Source organism: Ursus americanus, chromosome 5, assembly GCF_024610735.1.
Source record: "Ursus americanus isolate L20-20 chromosome 5, mUrsAme1.1.p, whole genome shotgun sequence".
Classification (NCBI taxonomy): Eukaryota; Metazoa; Chordata; class Mammalia; order Carnivora; family Ursidae; genus Ursus; species Ursus americanus.
The window spans coordinates 34,735,117-34,761,892 of NC_142131.1; the positions used below are offsets into that span (position 1 = coordinate 34,735,117).

At 38.4% G+C, this 26,776-nt stretch overlaps 1 protein-coding gene and 1 pseudogene across 5 annotated transcripts in view; both read right to left on the minus strand.

Moving 5' to 3' along the window:
- The window catches only part of CDK7 (cyclin dependent kinase 7), a 48,296-nt gene extending 24,334 nt beyond the window's left edge, over positions 1 to 23,962 (minus strand). For 4 of the 5 annotated variants that reach the window (XM_045809812.2, XM_045809815.2, XM_045809814.2 and 1 more), the window contains exons 1-10: positions 23,778 to 23,962; positions 23,366 to 23,425; positions 17,333 to 17,366; positions 16,383 to 16,450; positions 14,897 to 14,965; positions 12,639 to 12,749; positions 11,503 to 11,621; positions 10,134 to 10,233; positions 5,683 to 5,769; positions 1,081 to 1,230 (exon numbers count right to left, since the gene is read on the minus strand). In XM_045809812.2, the coding sequence (XP_045665768.1) occupies positions 1,081 to 1,230; positions 5,683 to 5,769; positions 10,134 to 10,233; positions 11,503 to 11,621; positions 12,639 to 12,749; positions 14,897 to 14,965; positions 16,383 to 16,450; positions 17,333 to 17,366; positions 23,366 to 23,425; positions 23,778 to 23,843 (864 nt within the window). In that variant the 5' untranslated portion in view covers positions 23,844 to 23,962. The remainder of the gene's footprint in view (positions 1 to 1,080; positions 1,231 to 5,682; positions 5,770 to 10,133; positions 10,234 to 11,502; positions 11,622 to 12,638; positions 12,750 to 14,896; positions 14,966 to 16,382; positions 16,451 to 17,332; positions 17,367 to 23,365; positions 23,426 to 23,777) is intronic. The other variant, XM_087862100.1, reaches the window with a different exon arrangement.
- LOC148110073 (ATP synthase F(0) complex subunit g, mitochondrial pseudogene) lies at positions 1,267 to 5,673 on the minus strand (annotated as a pseudogene).
- Positions 23,963 to 26,776: the final 2,814 nt, after the last annotated feature.

Genomic DNA, 26,776 nt, shown 5'->3' on the forward strand with positions numbered 1-26,776 from the left:
TCTTCCTAGTTTTTTTGTTTGATTCTTATTTCCCTTAAACAAGGGTCAGTATCAATGTTTGTTCTATTTAGAGTATCTTTCAATCCCTTGTAAGCATAAGTTGTATTAAGAACTACATGGGGCGGCTAGGTTGCTCAGTCTGGTTGAACGTCTGCCTTCAGCTCAGGTCCTGGGATCGGGCTGCACGTTGGGCTCTCTGCTCAGCAGGGAGCCTGCTTCTCCCTCTCCCTCTGTCTACGGTTCTGCCTGCTTGTGCCCTCTCTCTGTCAAATAAATAAATAAAATCTTAAAACAAAAAAACAAAACAAAACTATACTATTTTTGGGGTGCCTGGCTCATTCAGTCAGAAGAGTATGCAGCTCTTGATCTTGGGTTTTTTTTTTTTTTTTTTTTAATTTTATTTATTTATGTGACAGAGAGACAGCCAGCGAGAGAGGGAACACAGCAGGGGAGTGGGAGAGGAAGAAGCAGGCTCCCAGCGGAGGCGCCCGATGTGGGACTCGATCCCGGAACGCCAGGATCACGCCCTGAGCCAAAGGCAGCCGCCTAACGACTGCACTACCCAGGCGCCCCTGATCTTGGGGTTTTGAGTTCAAGCCCCATGTTGGGTGTAGAGATTACCTAAAAATAAAATCTTTAAAAAAGAAAAGAAGAACTATATTATTTTCTTCATCACTGACTATGACAACGATCAGCATGCATACTGGGGCAGTATATCATGGGGAAAAAACCAAAACACTTTTGGCATTAGGCTTAGCACAAACCTAATTGAAATATCATTATCTTAACACGTACAGAACCCTTATTTTTTCTTCTCTAGGTAAACTAATAAATATGTATTTATATGTTAACAAAAGTAAATTCTCCTATTGTTCTATGTGCATGATGTAATTTAATACAAGTCTGAACAGCTTGTAGCTTAGGGACAAGATAAAATTTGTTATTCCTTAAAACAAAAACACATCTTTACGGTAGTTAAAGAATGGCAGAAAATCTTAAGAAATTCTACTTTTATTTTATCTATGCCGGAATTAAGATTATCCTCATATTTCCTAATATAAGAAAGATATGCTAAAATACCTGTGTTGCTGTAATTCGAGTGCATGGGTTAAATAAGAATAAGCCTTGTATGAGATCTAGCAAGTCGTCTCCTGCTGCAATGAAGATGTGTTGTAACGGGATTCCAGGAAAACTCTTAAATGTCACGAAATCCGGAAGACTACACATGTCCTGTAAAAATATTTATAATTCAAACTTAAGGATTGAAAGAATGAAGAACTAAAATTGTCAAATGGAGGATGTAATGATCTATATAGAAAATTCCAAGAAATCTATTTTAAAACTCCTACAACTACTGAGCAGAACAAGGTTACATGGTATAGGAAAAACACACAAAAATCAACTGTGGTTCTATATACTATAACAAACATGTGGATACTGAAATTAAAAATGCCATTCAGAATAACTCAAAAGAAAAAAAAATAGGGGCACCTGGGTAGTCCAGTTGGTTAAGCATCCAACTATTTATTTTGGCTCAGGTCATGATCTCAGGGTCATGAGCTCAAGCCCTGCATCAGGTTCCTCACTGGGAGTAGAGCCCATTTACGATTCTCTCTTTCTCTCTCTCCCCCTGCCCCTTCCCCTACACACACACGCTCTTTCTCTCCTTCCCTCTCTCTAAAAAAAAAAAAAAAAAAAAGTGAAAATCTAATAAAACGTGTAGGACACATACCCTAAAAGCTACACAGCTAGGGCACGTGGCTGGTTTAGTCAGTGGAGTGTGCAACTCTTGATCTCAGGGTTCTAAGTGTGAGCCCCACATTGGGTGTAGAGATTACTTAAAAATAAAATCTTAAAAAAAAATTCTACACAACTATGTGAAATAAATCAAAGCTCTAAATAAAGGGTGAAACCTGTCTTGTTCAAGGATTTGAAGATTCAACTCTGTAATGCAATTCTTACCAAAATTCTGACAAAATTATTATACAGATTATTCTAAAATGTATACTGAAAGGCAAAGGAATTACATCAGCTAAAACAACTTTGAAAAGCAACAAAAGTGGAAGAATCAGTCTACCTGATTTCAAGACTTCATATGTAGCTACTTTAATTAAGACTGTGGTACCGGTGGGGCGCCTGGATGGCTCAGTAGGTTAAGCATCTGACTCTTGATTTCCACTCAGGTCATGATCTCAGGATCATGAGACAAAGCCCTACTTCGTTGGGCTCCACACTCAGCAGGGAGCCTACTTTTCTCCTCCTCCCTCTGTCCCTCCCCGTTCCCTTTTTATCTCTCTCTTAAATAAATAAATAAATAAATAAATAAATAAATAAATAAATAAGTCTGGGGGGGGAGGGAGATTGGTCTCCAAACATTATAGCCAATGATGCTTCACTTGTCTATGATCTCATGGACATAAAACCACATCCACACCTAAGTGGCCACTAAAACATTCAGCAGAGCTTCCTTAACTGTGAGGTATTTGACACTACCAGTTTGAGCAGTCTTGACTATTTTTTTCAAGCTCTGAATAGGTATAAGAATCTCAGCAGGGGTTAGAGGAACCAGCTCAACCTTGCCATAGTGCCAAAATGTGGCCAATCAAGGTTTTGAAGTGAGTCACAGCAGGGTTCACAGTACCAGGCCTTCTCCACAAGATTACGAACAAACCGGGCCATGGTTTCAAGATGGAAAGTCCAGTGCCCTGGATGGCCACTGAATCTGACCAAATGATCTGACAATAGTGCAAAGCAGTTCAATGGAAAGACAGTCTTTTCAACAAATGGTGCTAAAGTAATTGGACATAGGCCAAAAAAAAAAAAAAAAGAAAAAGAAAAAAAAAGACCCTGGAAAAACTGACCTATGGAAAAGCTGATAAAATAGACTTTATCAAAATTAAAATCCAAAAAATCCAATTACAAAATGAGGAGGGCACCTGGCTGGCTCAGTCAGTAGACAATGTGACTCTTGATCTCAGGGTGATAAGTCCGAGCCCCATGTTGGGTATAGAGATTACTTAAAAAAAACAATAAAATAAAATGCATTTATAAAAAATGGGAAAAAGACATGAAGAGATTTTAACTAAAGATATATAGATGGCCAGTAAGCACAAGAAAAGGCATTCAATACCATCAGTTATTAGGGAAGTGAAAATTAAAATTAACAATGAACTGTCACTACACAACCATCACAATGCTTAAAAATAAAAAAGTGACAACACAAAATGCTAGAGATGATGCAGAGAAAATGGATTACTCATATATGGGTGGTAAGAATATAAAATGGTACAGCCAGCTGGAAAACAGACCGGCAGTGTCTTAAATTAACTACACAACTACCAAAGGACTCAGGACTGTTCTGGGCATTTTCCCACCGAAATAAAGGCTTATTCTTTTCCCAAAAAAAACTATACATGAAAGTTTATAGGAGCTTTATTTGTAAAAGCCCCAAAATGGAAACAACGAAGATGTCCTTCAATCAGTGAATGGCTAAACACACTCTGGTACATTCATACCACCCAGCAATAAAAAGGAACAAATTAGTGATATATACAACCTGGATGAATCTTCAGAGAATTATGCTGAGTGTGAAAAAGTCAATCCCACAAGGTTAGATAGTATGTGATTCTATTTATAATATTCTTGAAATGACAAAGTTACAGAAATGAACAGATTCGTAATTGCCAGGGATTCAGAAAGGAGAGGAAGTGGAAGGAAAGTAGGTGTGGCTATAAAAGGGCAAGGGCAACATAAGAGATCTTTCTGGTGATGTCCTGTGTACTAATCCTTTTTTTATATATATTTTTTATTTACTTATTTGACAGAGAGAAAGAGAGCGAGTGAGCACACAAGCAGGGAGAGCTGCAGAGGGAGAAGCAGACTCCCTACAGAGGAGGGGGCCCGACACTTGACTTGGTCCCAGGACCCTGGGGTCATGACCTGAGCCAAAGGCAGACACTTAACCGACTGAACCACACAGGCGCCCCTCTCTGTATTAATCCTGTCAACGTTAGCACGCTGGTTGTGATACTGTACTAACTTTGCAGGAAGCTGGGTAAAAGTTTCAAGGAATATCTCAATTATTTCTTAAAACTGCACATAAACCTACAATAATCTCAAAAGAAGTTTAATTTTAAAAAATCCATGAAAACATCACTAAGCAATTGCTATTCAGAAAATCATGTCCGGGGCGCCTGGGTAGCGCAGTTGTTGAGCATCTGCCTTCCGCTCGGGGCGTGATCCCAGGGTCCTGGGATCGAGCCCCACATCGGGCTCCTCCGCTGGGAGCCTGCTTCTTCCTCTCCCACTCCCCTGCTGTGTTCCCTCTCTCGCTGGCTGTCTCTCTGTCACATAAATAAATAAAATCTTAAAAAAAAAAAAAGAAAGAAAATCATGTCCAAGAGAAAAGTACAGAATAATATCATAAACATGCCTATGGAGTCAGCAGATCCACACTGCAGTCCTAGCTCTGATGCTGTGTGGCCTTAAGTAAGTTACTTAACCTCACTAAATCTCAGTTGTCTCATGTATAAACTGGGACTAACAGTATTTACTTCAAAGGATTGCTGGGAGAATAAAATATGATTTATGAAAAGCCTCTCATTAATGGCACAGAATGCATTTAATAAATGATAGCCATGAAGGCATGTTTTACAATTCGCATATATAGCAAACTTTCAATTAGAAAGTTGAAGTAATAGCACAAAAGAAACTTCTTACACTTAATTTCAGCTTCAGATAATTTTACCACAGTTTCAATCAGAAGGTAGAGTCTGATTAAAATTTCTCTTTTCCAGTATTTATTCTCAGGAGATGGGGTTGTATTAGGAAGGAAAATCTAAAGTTTACTATTTTAATTTAAGAATAAACAAGTGAGGTGTGCGTGGGTGGCTCAGTTAAGTGTCTGCCTTTGGCTCAGGTCATGATCTCAGGATCCTGGGATTGAGTCCCGCATAGGGCTCTCTGCACAGCAAGGAATCTGCTTCTCCCTCTCTCTCTGTCCCTACCCCCAGCCCTCTACCCCCTGCTTGTGCTCTGTCTCTCAAATAAATAAAATCTTTAAGAACAAACAAGTGAGTTCATCTTACTGAACTATAATACATAAAATTTAGCAACTTAAATTGGTGTAAATTTTACCCAAGATTTAAAATTTCTTTTTTTCAGACAATGTCACAGGTTAAAAATATTCATGGTACTGAGACAGCTTAACTGTTGGTGAAAATTCTATAAGTACACCCTAAATCCACCAAGATGCTGATAAACATGAAATACCCATCGAATGAAGTATCATGCAGCTGTTAAAAAGATCAGTAATAAATATTAAATAAAAAGAGCAAGTTAGCTGCAAAAAAATTACATGGTATGATACCATTTCTATTAAAGAAAAGACAGAAAATGCAACGCTACGTTTATGCGCTTGTTTATATATCCTCATAGCAAGACTTTCCACCAAACTGACAGTGATTAACCCTGGGATGGGAATTACTGGGATGGAGAAAGGGCAACATGTACAAATGAGGCTGGACAGTATACCACAATTTTAACTTTCTATTTCATATAAATTTTTCAGAGTATATACTACTAGTAAATTAAGACAATGAATACATTTCTTAAAGTAATACCTACATTACAGCAACATAAAGAATCCTAATCAAATTTCAAAGAACATGTATGAAGGCTTACAGGCCACTGTTCCTCAGTTGGTGTGCCCAAAGTTTCAAATATTCTTGTTAGTTGATCAAGGTCTGAATCTCCTGGCAAAAAAGGAACCTGAAAGAGAGTGAGATGCGGATATTTCAAGGTGGTTCATAATAGTTATACATACAATACTATAAATTTACTAAAAAAACTGAACTGTAACAAAAATCAAAACATAGTCTGAGGTATACTAGATGTGGCACTAGACCCTATCAGTGCTAACCAAATAAAGAGCACCATGCTTCCCACTTAATTCACTCCACAGATCTTTAATAAACACCATGTGATAGGTACTGCATTAATTAATTAAACCCTAGGCATTTAAAGAAGGCAACAGGACAAGAATACTTGGGTGGCTCAGTCAGCTGAGTGTCCAACTCTTGATCTCAGCTCAGGTCTTGATCTCAGGGTTGAGAGTTCAAGCACCCATTGGGCTCCACACTGGGCGAGGAGCATACTTTAAAAAAAAAAAAAAAAAAAGAAGTGAACAAGACAGTTCTTGCTCTCCCCTAGGGTGGACGTGGGGAATGCTGGTAGTACAACTAAAGGGGCATCTGCCAGAAGATGTTTTCATCTTCATAAATAAAATCTTTAAAAAAAAAAAAAAACAAATGGGCACAAAACTCTAGGTTGGAAATTATTTTCCCTCACAATGTTTTCTATTGTATTCCAGATTTCAGTGCTGCTGTTGAGAAGTCTGATGCCATTCTTTTCCCTAATCCTTCATTATGGCTCCTATGTAAGCGCTCTCTGTTTTTCCTCTCTGTGAAAATAAAGTATTTTTCTTTCTTTTTTTTTTTTTTTAAGATTTTATTTATTCATTTGACAGAGATAGAGACAGCCAGTGAGAGAGGGAACACAAGCAGGGGGAGTGGGAGAGGAAGAAGCAGGCTCATAGCGGAGGAGCCTGATGCGGGGCTCGATCCCACAACACTGGGATCAAGCCCTGAGCCGAAGGCAGACGCTTAACCGCTGTGCCACCCAGGGGCCCCATAAAGTATTTTTCTTATACTCTGATACTCTGAAATTTCACAATATGCCTTGGCATGGTCTTTTTTCATTCCACTGTGCAGTCTTTTTGGCACTTTAAGTCAATTCACATCCACCAATGTTAGGCTATTTTCTTGTGAATTTCCTATCCTACATTTTCTTTTTTCTTTTTTGTTACATTCTAGGATCGATCCTGGATCAATGTGCTAGTTTTATTTTTTGGTCTTACTTGATGAAAGAATTCTTTAGCTTACTTTTCCAATCCTTCCACTGTTTCTATTTGCTTTCAGTTGCCCTATGTGAAAATTTTCAAGTACCCCTTATTCTTTGACTGTTCCTTTAGTAATGGAGCATCACATTCTTGCTTTACAGATGCAGTACACTCTTAGTTCTCTGAAGGTGTGGTGGAGGTGGAGGGTTAATCTTCTTCTGCTACCTGTCTTTTTCCCGTTTCTTTTTTATTTTTCTTAATTATTTTTTAAAGGATTTTATTTATTTGAGAGTGAGCAAGTGAGAGAGAGAGCATAAGCAGGGAGAGGGGCAGAGGGAGAAGAAGAAGCAGATGGCCCGCTGAGTAGGGAGCCCAAGCGGGACTTGATCCCAGGACCCTGGGATCACAACCTGAGTCAAAGGCAGACACTTAATCAACTGACCCACCCAGGCCCCCCCCACCCAAGTTTCTTTTTTAGTCAGTCTTTCCTATGAATGCTTTCATCAAATATCTTTTTTTTTTTTTAAGATTTATTTATTTCAGAGAGAGGAAGAGAGAGAGAGAGGGCACAAGCAGGGGGAGCAGCAGGCAGAGGGAAAAGCAAGCTCCCAAATGACAAGGAACCCATGAAGAAATTGATCCCAGGACCCTGGGATCACGACCTGAGTCGAAGGCAGACGCTTAACCAACTGAGCCACCCAGGTGTCCAATACCTAATGATCCTACCAATTACCTGATAATTCCCACATGCTGCAAGCCTTCATTAAATATCTGGAAATCTGTGATAACTATATGGTAATCACTGACTAACCATTCATATTCAAGGGTAAGGTACTAAAAACAATGATTAGAACTCATCGGCTTTCTCTAGAAAGATTGGGTGGGGAGTTTAATGCCAGTTATCTGTGGGTCCCTTCTCTGGGGTCATTCAGTTCTTCCAGTAAAGGGTCCTCTAATCTTTTGCCTGGGTTAAAGAGTTACTACAGCTTATTACAAAAGCTACCAGGGTTCTGGGAAGTGAGCAGGGAACTAAATTGAAGGTTTTACTTTCAGTATACGGACTTTGATGTAACTTACATGTTTTCACCCTAGCAACTCACCCACATCCTCCCCTGTGTCTAAGGATGGCTGTCTGGAAATTTATGTTTCAATTTCTTTACAGAACCTGTCTCTAGTGGAGGTATAAATTAGGTGGAAGTATAGTCGGACAAAGGGAAGTGCTGGCTGTGTAGAGGGACCCTGGTATTAATCGCACATATATAATTTTTTTTTAATCAACCCCAGTTTTTAGTCCTATACCTCAACATTGTCATCAATGACCACAGGTGCTTCTCAATAACTAAGCAACTTTAGGATTCTGTCTGCCAACCCAAAACTGCCTCTAGTTGGCATCTTTTTCTGTAAAATTTAAGCTGCCTTCATTTCTGGTTTTATATTTTCTGGCATAGTATTATGGACAACTCCTAGTTTCAAAGATGGCATTTATACATCTTTTTTGAGATAATTTATAAGCGTGGGGGGGGGAGTTTTTGCCCTGCCATTTCAAAAATCTTTAATTATTACTTGGGTGCCTGGATGGGTCAGTCGGTTAAGCATCTGCCTTCAACTCAGGTCATGATCCTAGAGTCCTGGGATCAAGTCCCACATCAGGCTTCCTGCTCAGCAGGGAGTCTGCATCTCCCTCTCCCTCTGCCCCTCACCCCTGCTCCTACTCTTTGAGTACTCTCTCTCTCTCAAATAAAACATAGAAAGAAAGAAAGACCAACCGACCAGTGGGGTAAGGGTGGGGAGGGGTAGAGGGAGAGAGAGAATCCCAAGCAGCTCCACACAACCTTGAGATAATGACCTGAGCCAAAATCAAGACACTTAACTGACTGAGACACTAAGGTGCCCCTCTAACCTGCTCATTCTTAATTTCTGTCTCTCTCCACTTACTTTATCTATGGAATGATAAATCTTAACATTAGGGGCTATGGTTTTACCTTGGTAATGAATGAACTGTGTTTTGGGGAGCTGACAGATTCTCAAATGCGAACTCTGTTTTTGTGAGTAGCGGAACTGTCATGCCAGCCGATCCACAGGACCCATCACTAGCACACAGATTACTATTCATCTTCAAATCTAAAATGTGTGAATGTCTCTTTTGCAAGCACCCAGAGGAGCGAGCTTCTCCAAATGATGCATAGAACTCACACCAAACTAAAAAAAGTGTTTGAGAAGGTAATTTTTCTTTGTGGCATACAGAAGCTAGTTTCTGGGTTCAAGAACTAAAAAGCTGTATTTTTGTGTCCAGGGTTCACATTTCTTCAAATACATATCACATGAGGAAAAGAGTAGGGGTTGGAAACCAGAAAGTAGGGAGGAAAAAACTCTCAGCTTCAGAAGGATTCCCCAATATTCCTTTGCCTTCATCATTCAGAAAGGCTAAACTAGGGGCGCCTGGGTGGCACAGCGGTTAAGCGTCTGCCTTCGGCTCAGGGCGTGATCCCAGTGTTCTGGGATCGAGCCTCACATCAGGCTCCTCCGCCATGAGACTGCTTCTTCCTCTCCCACTCCCCCTGTGTTCCCTCTCTCGCAGGCTGTCTCTATCTCTGTCGAATAAATAAATAAAAAATCTTAAAAAAAAAAAAAAAAAAAGAAAGGCTAAACTAAACTTTATAGCTCAAGAAAAGTTTCTAATGCACCATCTTTCTCTCCAGTGAGGGTAGCAAGACGATGTTTTATTTTAAAATAGTTTGAGTCCAGAGAAATGCTACAGGACCACCACATCTGCTTAGTTTGAACAGAACTAAAACAATCTTACACACACTCTGCTGAGAGTGCAGCTGTAGTGGCCCATTTTACACATCTCCTAAAGTGTAATTTTTAATAGCCCCAAAGAAAAAAAGTCCCAGGACTACAAAAGTGCATCCTAACACTTTTAGTTGCAGCAGAGATGTTACAATATTACAGCTTGATGAGTTTTATTATAGTTATATTTCAGATTATAGAAATGATCTGTAATAAAATCTTTATTGTCCTCAATGAGAAGTCTTCTCATCTCACATCAACATTAACAAAAAGGTTGCACTGTATGAGGTGGCTTTTTTTTTTTTTAAATGGTCTGTTTGTTGGCTTTTTTTGGAAGAATGGTGCTCCTCTCTGAGAATTATCTATGGGAAGATAATTCTTATACAAGTTATACAAACAAACAGCTATTACAATATTGCAGCGTATACATCAATCCTAGACTTACCCTTAGAAGCAGCTCTGCTAATATACAGCCAACAGCCCACATGTCCACACCTACGCCATACATTCTAGCTCCAAAGAGTAACTCGGGGGCCCGATACCACCTGAAGAACAAAAAGAAATAATGAAATTTTAAAATGGAATTACTGAAGTATTTCTTGGAGAAAACTCCTTAGCAAACATCATCCCACTGATGAAATTAACTTTTACAGATATATTAACTCAAGAAAAACTGGCTATAAAACCAAGCAGTTCCAGGACGCCTGGGTGGCTCAGTCAGTTAAGCATCTGCCTTTGGCTTGGGTAATGATCCCAGGGTCCTAGGATTGAGTTCAGCTTCGGGCTCCCTGCTGAGTGGGGAGCCTGCTTTCCCCTCTGCTTCTCTCTCTCACGATTAAATAAATAAATAATCTTAAAAAAACAAGCAGTTCCATACTGGAAATTATACACGTGCTTGGTCTATTTACTCTCCCAGTGTTAGACGACTAACATCTTCTCTCTCCTGAAACTCTCAACACCATCCTTCCTCTAAGCCAATGACCTTACTTCCAACTTCACTGAAAAAAATTCAAGTAATGAAAGAAAAAAAAAAAAGAAAGAAAGAAAGAAAGGAAAAAGAAAAAAAATTTCCATGGACTCACCTATAGTTATTTGTATTCACACAATCTGCCTTTCCAATCTGTAACTACAGATGAACTGTTCTGGACTGTTTTAATGCCAATATGTCAACTTGGGGCACCAAGTACCATGCTCTCTTGCCTATTTTCAAAGATACTGAAATTTTCTTTCTCCTACATCAATGTTTTCTTCTTCACTAGATTTTTCCCACTAACATTCAAACATACCATAATTTCTTCAGCCTTAAAAAATAAGCTAAAAAACAAAGTAACAAAAAAGAAAAACTTCTTCAGGCCCAACTTCCTCTTACAGCTACCTGCACATTCTCGGTTATCTTGAAATCTGTCTGTTCTTACTGTCTCCAATTCCTATTTTCTTCCTTTTAAATCCTTTCAGGGGGTGTCTGGCTGGCTCAGTTGGTACAGCATGTGACTCTTGATCTCAGGGTCCTAAGTTAAAGCCCCCCATTAGGCTACATAGAGCTTACTTTAAAAAAAACAAACAGGGATACCTGGGTGGCTCAATCAGTTAAATGGCTGCCTTCAGCTCAGGTCATGATCTCAAGGTCTTGGGATCGAGCCCCACATTGAGCTCCCTGCTCAGCAGGGAGTCTGCATCTCCCTCTCCCTCTGCCTCCTCCCCCCTGCTCATGCTCTGTCTCTCTCTCTCTCTCTAACAAATAAAATCTTAAAAAAAATTTAAAAACCAACTAAACCTGCACAATATAAACTTTCAGTTTTTAAAGTGATTCTTACCTGGTTACAACCTGATGTGTATAAGCTCTATTGGGGCTCCCAAATGATTTGGCCAGGCCAAAATCTGCCAATTTTAGAACTCCATTTTCATCTAGCAACAAGTTGTTTGGTTTTAGATCCTGTATCATGGAGGTTTTAAAAATAAACAAGTAAGCAGGTAGGAGAGAATACCATAGTGATACATTCAGTTGGCTTAACTTTAAACTTCGTAAAAAACAGGATAAAACCCTAAATTTGAACAATAATCAGTACTTTTTTCATTGATGTAAAATCTTACCAAAGCAAAATAAGATTGGTTTATTAATTAGTGAGACCTTGGATTAGGACCTTGGGTCACTGAGCTTCAATTTACTACTTCATAGGGTTGCTGTGAGGATTAAATTTAGCATCTTCTGTAAAGAGCCTACTGTAATTATTAGGAACTCAATAAAGAGTCACTATTTATTTAATAACAGTAATACATATGAACTTCAGTAAATAAAAATACTATGCATTTAGAGAGGATGAGGAACATATTCCTCAAAATCTATACTAAAAAGATATTAGCAATAACCTAAAAGGGATTCCAAGTTTAAGGTATGAGAATTACTGACTATAAATTATATATTCTTAGCTATTTATCTAAATAGAGTGCCAAACAGAGAACATCTACCTATTGAGATTATCAGCCTTGTTTCAATAGTTGAATGTTTCTAACACTGACTCGACCATTTGAAAAACTTTATTTCATTACTTCATAGAATTTTAGAGTTACTAGAAATATAGTTTTTCTAAAAATATTTTAGTATTCTTCAAGCTAAAAGACATAGATTCTAATACTCTGTCAGTTACCAGCTACTGACCTTGAAAAAATATATACAACCTTGGTCAGGTGATGTAACAACTTAGCTCTTCACCTATGAAAAAAATGAAGAACTGGGTCTCTTCCATTTCTAAATTTCACATAGTATTTTAGAGTCTTCATGTCACCACCTGGTGGAACAACTGAAGGGAACACCCAGAGGAAGGTGGGAAAAAATGGCCCGGCTCTATTTTTAATTTAACAATATACATATTTAGACCATTTATGTAATAACTGACAATATAAAACTTGACTAAAACTTAAAGACTCAATCATACTTGGTTAAAAACCTTACCCTATGTAGAATCCAATGTTGATGTAAATATTCTAACCCTTGAAGAGTCATCAACATGTAGGCTTTGATATGTGATGGTGTCAGCACAAGACTATTATCCTTTATTATAACCTGTAAATCCAGTACATAATATACAATTATTCCAAATTCACACCATATAAAATCACACACGGACATGAAATGAATTTATCCATCATACAGGAAAATCTCAAGAAACACTGCCTAACTCTCCTTAGGAAGCACTGTCAGAATTTCCAGTTATGTGGTTAGGGAAAGTATCTCTGCTCGTGCTTTCTCTCCTACTTCTTTGTTTAAAAGGCATTAACATAGTGAACATCTGTTGTTTTGCTTGCCCAGGATGTACAACCCCTTCTGTTAATAGCATTCAGCATTCCTTTGGGAAACCACCTGGTTAAAACAGGACTGACCACTACTTGTGGGCTCTAGAGGTAGACACATGACCCACGCATAGCCAAGCCAACTACCACACTGAAGCCTGCCGTCCAGAAGATTGGTTTAGGGATGGACATGTGATCCAAGCCAAGCTAATCAAACAGGCAAGTACTTCTCCTAGAATCAAAGGGAACAAAGCACCTTCTTTCCTTACAGATTATTATACTCTTAAAAGGATATAACCTGAGGTGCCTGAGCCACTATACTGAGAAATTATGCCCATGAACGAAGGCAACAAAGAAGAAATTAGAGCTGAGTTAAAGTGCAAGACTGAGTTCTCATGGCATTATTTGAGAGCTGTGTTTAAAGCCAGTTTATTCCTAAACTTGTAAGTTACATTAGCTAAAAGTTCCCATTTTCTTTTTTTAAGAAATCAGATTTAGATAAAAGGTATCCAAATTGGCAAGAACTTTCACTATCTGCGGACAATGCGGTATTATATATAGAAAACCCTAAAGACTCCACCAAAAAACTACTAGAACTCATCAATGAATTCAGTAAGGATGCAAGATACAAACTCAATATACAGAAATCTGTTGTATTTCTATATACTAATAATGAAGTAACAGTAAGAGAAATTAAGAGAACAATCCCATTTACAGAAAGAAAGAAAGAAAGAAAGAAAGAAAGAAAGAAAGAAAGAAAGAGAAGGAAGGAAGGAAGGAAGGAAGGAAGGAAGGAAGGAAGGAAGGAAGGAAGAAAGAAAGAAAGAAAGAAAGAAAGAAAGAAAGAAAGAAAGAAAGAAGGAAAGGAAGAAAGAAATCAGATTTAGGGAAAATATGCCCTTTTCAGTGCACAGTACCATGAGTTTTAACAAAGACATCCAGTTGTGTAACCACTACCATAATCAAGACAGAGTTCTTTAACTCCCACCCCCACCCCAATCGCCTCAGGCCCCTCTATACACAATACTTCATTCCACTCCCACTCCTGGCCACCACTGACCTGATCTGTTTCTTTAGTTTTGCCTTTTCCAGAACATAATGTAAATGGAATCTTACAATATATAGCCTTTTGAGCCTGAGTTCTTTCATTCAGCACAATATACTGGAGATTCCTCTATACTGTTTTATGTATGAGCAGTTCATTTCTTTTTATCCCCAAACAGTATTCCATTTTACAGCTATACCACAGTTTATTTATATATTCAGTAAATGAAAGGTATTTGGATTGTTTCCAGTTTAGGTAATAATGAATAAAGCTGAATATCTGTTTACCAACTGATTTCTGTGTAGACATATTTTGGTTTCTATTAGATAAATACCTAGCAGTGGTATTGCCAGATCATTCTTTAGCTGTGAATTTAACTGTTTAAGAAACTGCCAAACTATTTTCCAAACTAGCTACACCATTTTGTATTCTCACCAGCAGTGTTTGAGAATTTCAATTGTTCAATATCCTTGGATTGTCAGTTTCTGAGATTCGATTAACATTAAGGAAAAGCATTAGATCTTATTTTCTCAAAAATAAAATTAAAAACTTGGCTTTCAAATGGAGGATATTCTATGATAACATGGAAAACGAACTCTAAATTCTCAAAGGCCTGATACTAATTTCTCTAAAAATAATGTCAATAAGGTATAGGGAATTTGATAGATAGAAATGCTCTGAAATCCAAATCTCTGTATCTAACACTGGGAATATGGCTAAATGATTCAGAAGCTCCTTCACATAGGAGTACATTCACATTTCAACAAAATTAAACATTCCTTTGACTAACAGCATCTTCAAAAGTAGGAAATAAAGATTTGGGTTCTCTTTTGATAAAAAGAGAAAAGAAAGTCCTCTAGCAATCTTAATCTTACCTCCAGATCAGTTTCCATAAAATCAAAGACAAGACTAATATTAGATTTATGTCCAAAAGCATCAAGGAGCTGCAAAAAAATTAAAAAATAAATAAAAATATGATTTTCTGTAAAATACTGGAAAATATTATACCAACTAAAGTAATTTTTAAAAATTTAAACAGGCACGTGGACTGCCGATAATTCCCTGCTAAATTTGAATTATCTTATTAAATTTGACATTTATCCTTTTTCTTGCTAGGAATTAGTAATTTGAGGCCCTAAAATACTAAACTTTATTTTTTTAAAGATTTTATTTATTTGAGAGAGACAGACAGAGAACACAATGGCACAAGCAGGGGGAGGGGCAGAGGGAGAGGGAGAAACTGACTCCCTGCTGAGCGGAGAGCCCAATGCGGTCTCAATCCCAGGATTCAAAAGATCATGACCTGAGCCAAAGTCAGACACCTAACGCACTGAGCCACCTAGGTGCACCTAAACTTTACTATATTTAAAAAGTCACTAAATAGGGGCGCCTGGGTGGCACAGCGGTTAAGCGTCTGCCTTTGGCTCAGGGCGTGATCCTGGCGTTATGGGATCGAGCCCCACATCGGGCTCCTCCGCTGGGAGCCTGCTTCTTCCTCTCCCACTCCCCCTGCTTGTGCTCCCTCTCTCGCTGGCTGTCTCTCTCTGTCAAATTGTAATAAATCTTTAAAAAAATAAAAATAAAAAAAATAAAAAGTCACTAAATACTTAAGCTCACCTCCAAAAATCTGAGAGTTATAAATAAGAAATAAATTAATGAAAACCTCACCTCAGTCTCCAATTCCAGGCTCTGTATTTAAGAAAATCTTATAAACAGCAGTAGCAGCTATCATTCATTGTATGCACCCTCTGTGCCAGGCTCTATTTCCAGGTACTTTACATGCATTCAATCAATTAAGCAGTCTTACCACAACCCTTTGAAGTGGAATTATGGTACCAAGTTGTAGGGGAGCTTACTCAAGGTCTTATGCATGCTAGGGCTCTCTGGGCTTCAAAATGATTTTTGACAAAATGAGGCCATATGCCAATATTGAATTTATTTCATCAGTTGTAATAGTTTTAAAGACACTGCCTAGGGACATCTTGGTGGCTCAGTTGGTTAAGCGTCTGCCTTCGGCTCAGGTCATGACCGCAGGATCCCGGGATGGAGGCCCACATCAGGCCTTCTGCTCAGCGGTGACTCTGCTTCTCCCTCTGCCTCTGCCCCTCCCCCTGCTTGTGTGCACTCTCTCCCTCTCTGTCAAAATAAATAAACAAAATCATAAAAAATAATAAAAACAAAAATAAAGACACTGCCTAAAGAATCAATTAGAATAGAAAATACATATTAGCCTGATAAACTTTAAAGCTTTTTTGCAAGGTTCACCTAAAACAATTCATCTTGCTGAGCCTTCAATCAACATCTACCACATTCAGAAATGACAGGGTCCCAAATCCCAAAAACAACTTAGATCATACTCACACCAATTATATTTGGATGACTTAGCTCCTGTAATAATTTTATCTCTCTTAAGGCTGTTCTATTTATACCTATATGAAAAGGCAAAGCAAAATGTGAAAATTCTGACATCTCAAATCTTACAAACATATTTTTTGCCATAGGTTAATCTTTCAAGAAATAGCAGTGAATATTCTACAGAAAAATAAGGGTTATTTTGACAATTTTTTTTGACATCTGGTTTTCTTTTATATTACCTTATTTTTAAAACGGCTTAACAATGACTATAATAAATGGTGAAAAAAAGTATTCACTTCGTACTGTATCACTTGAGAAGACTGCTGGAATAACAATGTAATAGTGTGTAACATTAAAGCAGTAAGTCAATAGCCTCCTCTTTCTTGCATTATGAATATTAGGAACAGATTCTTGATGCTAATTGCAAAATAGTGCTAATACAATGTCTTTCCCAATACAAAGGATAGAACTCAAAATTAAAATTAAGATCTGGTACTATCTGTTAAATAGAAGATGGGTCCTTTTTATAAAAACTAGTTCTTGATGACTAAACAAGACTTAGGATACTAACGCACAAACCTATGGAGGAAGGGTAAAAACGTGTTTTCTTCCATTCATCTATTTCAGTATGAGCTTTCTGTACTTCCATGAAGTTGTATCCTGAATTTTCAAAGTAATTAGAATCTTAGAAAAAGAATAAACAACTGTTTGCAACAATACCTTAAAGGGTAATGAAGACAGCAAGACAAGCCACTAATGACCTTGTTGCCTTACATTTACTCAGATGACTTAGATGAATTATAGGACTCTTAACATCCGAATGGTGAATCTACAAATATCCTGTCTCTATCCTGAGTTTACTTTTCTAGCACCCTGCAATAACTCTAATACTTTGCTAACTCCCTTAATGAGAATAAAAGCTTTTCCTGTTCTGTCAGATTATATTGAATACTCACCATCCTTAGCTTCTGATCTATGTCCAAGTTTTATCTGGTAGGGGGGAAAAAAACCCAAACACATTAAAAATGTGTTAAATTATTTAGACTTTTTGCATAACATATAAACACTTCAGAAACTTAGACACAGCAAAAACACGTAGCAACTTATATGTAGCCAGTAAACAAAAAGGGAGTGGAAATCATGAATTTGAAAGACAAAATTAACAATATAAGAAAGGACTAAGCACCTATCATTCCTTGCCCCCTAAGTTTTTGAATCACATTCAAGTAATGGAATTTAGAAAATAAATGTCTTCTTTACCTTTTCAAGACTAAATGTGGAAAAGTAACTTGAGGGCATACTGACTAATAAACAACAAAAAAAATCACTTCAAGTTAGCCTACTTGGGAGGAAATATATGACATAAACATAAAATAACATGTTTAATATACCCAATGACACGTTCTTAGGGAACACATTATCCAAAAAGCAAAATTACAGATTATGATGGGTACAAAATATGGTTAAACTGTTGTTACTATTAATACACATAACAAAACAAAACAAAAAAAGCCCAGCAAATTGCATTAATAGGTTCAGGCTTACACCAGTCTCTTACTCACTGCTTTATACGATGACTACATGTAATAAAAAATACAAAAAACAAAACAAAACAAAACCCTAAAAAACAAAAAACCAATTACTTCTGGAAAAACAGCTAGTCTACCTTTAAAAATATCGCCCAGCTCTGGGCGCCTGGGTAGCTCAGTCATTAGGTGTCTGCCTTTGGCACAGGGCATGATCCCAGGGTCCTGGGATCGAGCCCCACATCGGGCTCCCTGCTCCGCTGGAAGCCTGCTTCTTCCTCTCCCACTCCCCCTGCTTGTGTTCCCTCTCTCACTGGCTGTCTCTCTGTCAAATAAATAAATAAATTCTAAAAAAATAAATAAATAAAAATAAAATCTCCCAACTAAATGCAAACTGGTGCAGCCAGGGGGGAAACAGTATGGAGGTTCCTCAAAAAATTAAAAATAAAATTTCCATATGATCCAGTAATTCCCCTACTGGGTATATACCCAAAGAATACAAAAACAGTAATTCAAAAAGATATATACAACCTATGTTTATTGCAGCATTATTTACAATAGCCAAACTATGAAATCAACCAAATGTCCATCAGTAGATAAATGGATAAAGATGTGGTGTATGTGGTGTATGTACACACACACACACACACACACACACACACAGGAATATTATTCAGCCACAAAAAAGAACAAAATCTTTACATTTGCAACATGGATGGATCTAGAGGGTATAACACTAAGTGAAGAGAAAGACAAATACCATATGATTTCATTCATATGTGGAATTTAAGAAACAAAACTAACAGAAAAAAGAGACAAACCAAGAAACGGTTAACTATAGAGAAGAGATGGCTATCAGAGGGGAGGTGGGTGGGGGGATGGGGAAAACAGGTGAAGGGGATTAAGACTACACATCATGATGAGCACTGACTTATGTATAGAATTGCTGAATCAATGTACTGTACACCTGAAATTGATGTAACACTTTATGCTGGAATTAAAATAAAAAAAATAGATTAAAAGATATAATACATACATATCCCCCAGCTACATACTATAAACACAACTTTTTACTTAAAGGTAAAATAAAAGGTAAAATAAAAAAAATAGATTAAAAGATATAATACATACATATCCCCCAGCTACATACTATAAACACAACTTTTTACTTAAAGGTAAACTAGTATAGCACCAAAAAATATAAGGCATTCAGCAATAAATCTAACAAAAGATGTGCAAAGCTTTCCAAAACTAAATAATAAAACAATATTAAAACATCCTTAAAAATGAGAATAAACAACACATTCATGGATAGCAAGACTCAGTAATCATAAATATGTCGATTTTCTTTAAGTTCAATGCAACCAAATCTAAAGCTCAACAGCATTTTTTAAAGAACAGTGACAAATCAATTCTAAACTTCACATGGAAAAGTAAGGTGCTAAGAACAATTTTTAAAATTTTTACATTTTGTAAACACAATAAAAATACATTAGTTTCACGAAGCCATCTACTTCATCACCCAGATTAAACAACTATCAATATTTTGCCACACTTAACTTCATTATTCATCCTCCCTTTTCTGCTGGCTAAAATGTTTTATAACAAACCTCAGATTTCATGTCATTTCATCCCCATGTACTTAAGTAGGCATCTCTAAAAGAACATTTTCTTACATATTCAAAATGCCATTTTCATACTTAATAAAATTAATAATCATGCCATAGCAGTATGTAAAACTTAGTTCATACCAAATTCCCCTGATTGTTTGAAATTTCCCAACTGGCAGATAAAGTAGCTGAGATAATTTTGAAGAAAAACAGGTATGCTTAACTTATCAGATTTCAAGGCTTTTGAAAGACAGTAGTAATTAAATACACTATAGTATCTGAGCAGAGATGGAAAAAAAAAATCAATCAATGGACAAAAACAGTGTGCCCAGCGATGGATCCAAGTGTATACTGGAACTTGGCATTACAACTAAACGCAGAACTTGGCATTACAACTCACCAGGAAAAGGACAGACTAACAATAATGCTGGGACAGCAAGGAAAAAAATACTGGATCTCCATATTACACAAAATAGAAAAATTAATTCCAGATGGAATAAAGACCTAAATGTGAACAGCAATAATTCAAAATTTTTAGAAAACAGAATCCTTAATAAACTGGAGGTAGGCAAGCAGACAAAAAGGAAACCCATAAAGGAAAAAAATGGATAAACCAAACCAGAACAGAATTATAAATTTCTACACCCCAGAAGATACCATATATAAACTAAAAGTCTAGCCAAAGACGGGGAGAGGATACCTGCCGTGCAAAGTTCTGACAAAGGATCAATGTCCAGAATATAATAAAGAATTCCACTAACCAATAGGAAGAAAAAAATTTAAGCACCCTAACAGAAAAACTGGTAGGAGAAAGTCTTAAAAGCCAATAAATCTAAGAAAAGATGATCAATCTAACTGGTATTCAGAGAACTATTAGTTGAAACAATCATAAACCAACTTTGATCCAGGTAAGGGACAAATGTTGTAAAATCTGACAATACAAACATGGTAAGAATGTGGATGGAGGTTAAATTAGTCCAACCACTTTGAAGAGCAATCTGACAATATGTGGTGAGGCTGATGCTGTATATTTCCTAAAACAACAATTCACAGTTGGTTTCAAAAATGGATATATTCTCTAAAGAAACTCACATGAATAGTCATGGCTGTAGGGCTAAATTAAAGGAAAACATAAAAAATAACAAAATAGACTAAGTGTGCAAATTTTAGTGTAGTTATATGATGGAATCTAATCACCAATAACCATAAATAAACCACATCTACATGTATCCATGTAGAAGATTTCAGAAATAATGTTGATTCTGAAAAACTGAAAAAGAATATTTACATATGGAGGGGTGGGGGAGTGGGCTGGGGGATGGGCTGGCAGGCGGGCTGGCAGTCAGCCAGCCAGCCAGCCAGCAAGAGAAATAATCTAAAAGGCCCAATAGAGGATTGGTTAAATAAATGGAAGAAACATAAATTGAGTATGATCTTTTTAAAAAGATGAGGTAGAGATCAATGATATTTAATTTTTTTATAAATTTCAAAAGAAATAAAATATTCCACTTACCTCTAAACATACTTTAAAAGTCCAAGATACAATAGGTGAAAGAACACAGAATATTCATTTTTTGTAAAATTAAACATAAATGTTAGTAAATGAACAAGCGTAAAACTTTATAGCAGAAAGACTAGATAATGTCTAAAACGAGGTAGGAGCAAGCACATTATTTAATGAAATAGAAGTAAATGCCAGAGGAAAACTATAAGAGTTGTAAGCGATTGCTCTAAGGAGTGAAAAACAGGGCTAGAGGAACCAAGCACCTTAAAAAGCCTGGGCCTTTTAACTGATTTTTAAAACCACAAAGATGCATTATTTGAAATAAAAATTAAATGTAAAAGAAGATTCCATTGTGAGTAACCTTCAAGGGATAAAAGTCTATCGAAGAGAAACAGGAGGGACACCTGCGTGGCTCAGTCGGTTAAGGGTCTGCCTTGGGCTCAGGTCAAGATCTCTGGGTAGTGGGAATGGGCCAGAGTAGGGCTTCCTAATCAGCGGGGAATCTGCTGCTTCCTCACCCCTCTCCCCACTCTCAAATAAATAAATAAAAATCTTAAAAAGGAAAAAAAAGAGAGAGAGAGAGAGAGAGAAAGAGGATGGATTCTAAATCCTAACTTACGTTAAAAACAAGCAAAACCACCCCCAAACAAAACAAACCCCACTAGGACTTTCAAACAACTACATAACTCAGTATGCCAACAATGAACGATTGTTATCAGGTTAATACTTCTTTTTTTAGGTTAATACATTTTTAATGAATGTCTACAAATGTACTGGACACCATCCTAAGTATAATTTGAGTGGAAGTAAATGGACAATAAGCTCATCGATAAAAGGATTTCAGATTTTGATAAATGTTATTTTCATAACATTTGAATAAGAGAAATATGGCAAGGAACACTAGGGAGATAGGGAGGAACACCTATTTTAACTAGAGTGACCAGTGAAGGCCTCTATGTGGGGGAGACATTCGAGTGAGATCTAAAACTTGACAAGTTTTAGAGGAAAAATATACTAGCAGGCAAATTCAATGATCCTGGGAATGCACTGAATTTAATGTGTTCAAGGGACAGAAAAGTCAGTGCGGCTAGAATATACTGAACCACGGGTAGAATCAGAAAGATAACTTTAGAAAGGGTCAGAAGAGATAAGGCTTTTTACACAGGAGTAGCTACAGTGCTGGATTACAGAATTTAAGTCGGAAATGAGAGAAATCAGAAAAAGTAAAAAGATAACAACAGCAGGAATAATTGTGGCGAGGGTGACAGGGAGTCGGGAGTAAATCAATCAGGGGACTAGGCTTCAAAGGAGTTAGGAATTTTGAAGGAGAAATAGATTCAAATAACAACAGGAACAATAAGGAGGTGAGGACGCCTGGGTGGCTCACTTGGTTAAGCATCTGCCTTCAGCTCAGGTCATGACCCCAGGGTCCTGGGATCCAGCCCCACGTGGGCCTCCCTGCTCAGCGGGGAGCTTGCTTCTCCCTCTGCCTGCCACTCCCCCTACTCTCTCTTTCTGATAAATAAATAAAATCTGTAATAAATAAATACATAAATAAAATAAGGAGGTGGAAGTCACCTACCCCACCATCAGACCTTGAGATGTGACAAAAACCTCTTTTTGAGAGGATTACTCATTTCAGTAGCATAGCAAAGAACAAGCAACCCGGCGGCAGAACACCTGGATTTAAATCCTAGTGCTAGCAACTAGTATCCGTGTCATTTTGACAAGTTACTCAATCTCTCTTAGTCTTAGGCATCTCAAGTATAAAATAGGGATACTTTCCCTACTTCACATGGCTATTTTGAGGGCTAAATGAAAAGAATGTAAGTGAAAGTGCCCGACATGTAGAAAATTAGCTACATATGACCCAAGTTTCTTGAATGAATGCCAAGGAAAAAAGCTACTAAAATCATTTTTTAAAAACGCACATCAATGTTAATGCTCACGAAAGCCTTTCAAGGACAATCTGTACACAGAAAATAGAGATACACACGACGGATGCAGATGTGGCAGAAACCGTGACCTGGTAAGATCACGCATTAAATAGTTCTGAGGACCCAACAGATGGGTACTTGTTCCCCTTGCCTACGTCTGAGTTTATAAAGTAAACGTAACACATAGCTTCCTCTTCATTTCAATTCCAATTAATGGAACAACAACGACAAAACTAGCTCAACCTGAGTTCCATCCTGGAACACAAGACACTAATAAAATCTGTTTTCTCCGAAAATGACAGAAACATCTCATTAGCAGAGCACGGTCAAGAGTCGTAAAAAAGCCCACGCATCAGCTCATACATACAGACATCTTCAGAGACTCAAGGAAAAATAACAGACGGTAACTCACTTTCTTAATGGCGACAATTTGGTTGGTGTTCTTGTCTCTGGCCTTGTAAACCGTGGCAAACTAGAGAGGAAAACAGAAATAACCTAAGTTCGTGGGAACTTGTTTGTGCTTGCCTTTTTACTTTTTTAGATTTGGAGAAGCAAAGACCCCGGGGTTCTTGGAGCGGATTCGGGGCGGCGTGGAACGTGGTGAGGCAGGCCACTTCCCGTTCCAGTCTATCCTTCAAGGACGGGGCCGCTTAGAAGCTCCCCTCGGGGGTACACACAGGGGTTAGCAGGTGCTTTTGGGCAGCCTCGCCCAAAAAGGAGTCGCCAGGTCAGCCCTCTGAATTCCACCAGAAAATCTGTGAGGGTGTGAGGGGGCTGGGCGTTCTCCTTCTCAGAGCCCTCCGAATCCCGCCCGAGAGCCTCACCTGTCCCTCCCCGAGGAAGTCCAGTTTTTCATAACGCTTTGCTCGCGACTTCACGTCCACCGCCATCCGTCGCACGAAACTCGACTCCAACTGAAAGGGGCAGGTTTCCGAGACACCAGGAATTTAAAGCTACCTTAAAGCCTCCAACAGCCACTTCCGTTGAGTGGGAGCCGACGCTTTATTGGCTCCGCCCACACTTCCGGTTTGGGCAGGGGTGCTGCTAAATAAGTCCGGCTAGAGCCCGCCCTACGGAAGCTGCGCGAGACAGGGTTGGTTCCTTTTCTGCGCGGTCCCCGCCCTGTCACGCCGCAGCCTGTTGGTGCCGGTAGCGGAGTGTTTTCGCAGGTGACTGTGTCGCCCTGTTACCGTTTTAACTTAGATATTCCCTTCACTACCGGGGACAGATCAGCGTTCTGATATGATGTTCTGAGTTCTGGATTTAATAGGTGTGTATGTGTGTGGAAGGCTTGACCTTATCCCTGATCCCGCTTTCTGGTTCTTGCTCAAGGGCGTGCGTCGCCACGGTTGCTATGGACGCTTAGAGTTGCAAGCTCAGGTTACTTAGAAGAGAGCCCAGTTCTTAAGGGCTGGTCGAGAGGCTAATTTCTGAATTCAGTCCTTTGTGAAGTACTCAGGGGAAACAAAATCCAAGTCAGCTGAAGGATTTCGGGCCGTGTAACAGACTTCTGGTCATCAGTTTTCTATTCTGTAAAATGGTAATAATAGGCTACATCATAACTGGTTGTGAAGACTAAATGAAACACCCAGAAAGTTTACACATAGTAAGTGCTCAATTAAGTGTTCATTGTGAGCAGTACTCAATCTTGATTCTAAGTTTTCATGCAAATCAACACGTTAAACACATTAATTCACTTATTCACCGAATGTGTATTGAGCGCTTACTATGTGACAAGCTCTTTTGCAGACTGAGAAATCAGCAGGGAAACAAAGATCCATGCTTTCCAATGGAAGGAGATAAAATATGTTATGATTCATACTGTTAAGTGCTACAGAAATAATAAAGCAGGGAGAGGGACATAGCAGGGCTTGCAGTTTAAAACAGGGTGTTAAAAGACGTCAGTGAAAAGCCACTGGAAAAAAAAAAAAAGCCACTGCAATTTTCTGCAAGTGGTATGATCTGACTTAATGTTTCAGAAAGTTCACTATGGCTGTTTTGAGAAACCACAATATGAACTTAAAGAACAACAACAACAAAAAAAAAAGCAAGGCCGGTGAAAGAATTATTGCAGTTAAGATGGCTAAGATTTTATCAATTTGGCTTTTAGCCATTGGATTTGCTGACAGACTGTGGGTTGTGGAGGAAAAAACTGGTAATTCCAAGGTTTTGAGCTGAAGCATTTGATGTTTTAAGAGTTGAGAATATTCATTTTCAGAGGTGTTGAAGAAGGAAGCAAAATACTAAGGTTCGGGGCGCCTGAGTGGCTCAGTTGTTAAGCGTCTGCCTTTGGCTCAGGGCATGATCCCGACGTTCTGGGATCTGGGATCGAGCCCCATGTCGGGCTCCTCTGCTGGGAGCCTGCTTCTTCCTCTCCCACTCCCCCTGCTTGTGTTCCCTCTCTTCGCTGGCTGTCTCTGTCAAATAAATAAATAAAATTAAAAAAAAATACTAAGGTTCATAATTTAGTCAAGGTAATACAGAGTTAGGGTTGAGCTCTTGCTCTGGGTCTAGACTACTTGCATTTGAATACTGGCCTCACAAGTGCTCAGTCACTATATTTATTACTTGGGCAGAATATTTAACCTTTTTGTTCCTAGTTACCTCATTTGTAATAGGACTACTCATTGGGTTACTGCAAGGCTTAAATGTTTTGCATTTCCAAAACCCTTAGAAAAGTGTCTGACAGTGTTCAGTTAGCTATCACGTAACTATTACTGGTCACCTTCCAGCTCTTTGTCACTTGGGGTTTTTTTTTTTTTTTTCTTAAAACTTTATTTTTATTTTTTAAAGATTTTTATTTATTTATTTGACAGAGAGAGAGACAGCCAGCAACAGAGGGAACACAGGCAGGGGAAGTGGGAGAGGAAGAAGCAGGCTCCCAGCGGAGGAGCCTGATGTGGGGCTCCATCCCAGGACTCTGGGATCACGCCCTGAGCCGAAGGCAGATGCTTAACGACTGAGCCACCCAGGTGCCCCTGTCACTTAGGGTTTTATTGAGTTCTGATACATTCACAGATAAAATTCTCATACATTACCCAAAACACCATCTTTACCATTTATCTCTTGTATCAAAATATACCTAATGATACATGGCACCATAGAACTTAAGTCAAAGTTTTCTGAAAGTCATCACTTTAACAGTAATCTAACCTCACTTGTAGTAGAAATAAGCTAAGTAGTGAGCTAGATGTGATGGTGCACTTGTGAGGCTGGAGGTTCCAAAGTGTATCATGGCATATGAATTGATAATCACTGCATTATGCTATGCTGCGACGTAAATTCCTATTTGGGGACATTTTAAGCATGGTAAAAAAAAAAAAAGGCAGTTATGTAGGTGATATCGTGGGTTCATTAGGTCACTGTATGTATAAAATGCCATTCAGCATCTGTATTGCACTGTCCAGTTTACAAAGCACTTGCACATATTAGCAATAGCCAGCTTTCAAGATGACCCCAATGAATCTTTCCTTCTATTATCAATGCACTTGTGTAATCTATTCCCACAGTGAAACAGACTGTTCTGGGTGACCTGTAGAATATGGCAGAATTGAGTACATGTAGCTTCTAAGTAGATCATAAAAGGCATTGCTCCTTCTGCCTTGTATGCTTACATCATTTGCTCTGGGGGAAGTCAGCCATCATGTCAAGAATTCAATCAGGTAGCCCTGTGAAGAGGCCTTGGGGGAAGGAAATGGGGACTCCTGCCGACAGCCAGCATCAACTTGCCAGTCACAGGAGTGAGCCACATCTAGCTCCAGGCAAGCCTTCACTAATGGCAGCCCCAGCTGGCATCTGATTACAACCTCCTGAAAGACAGGGA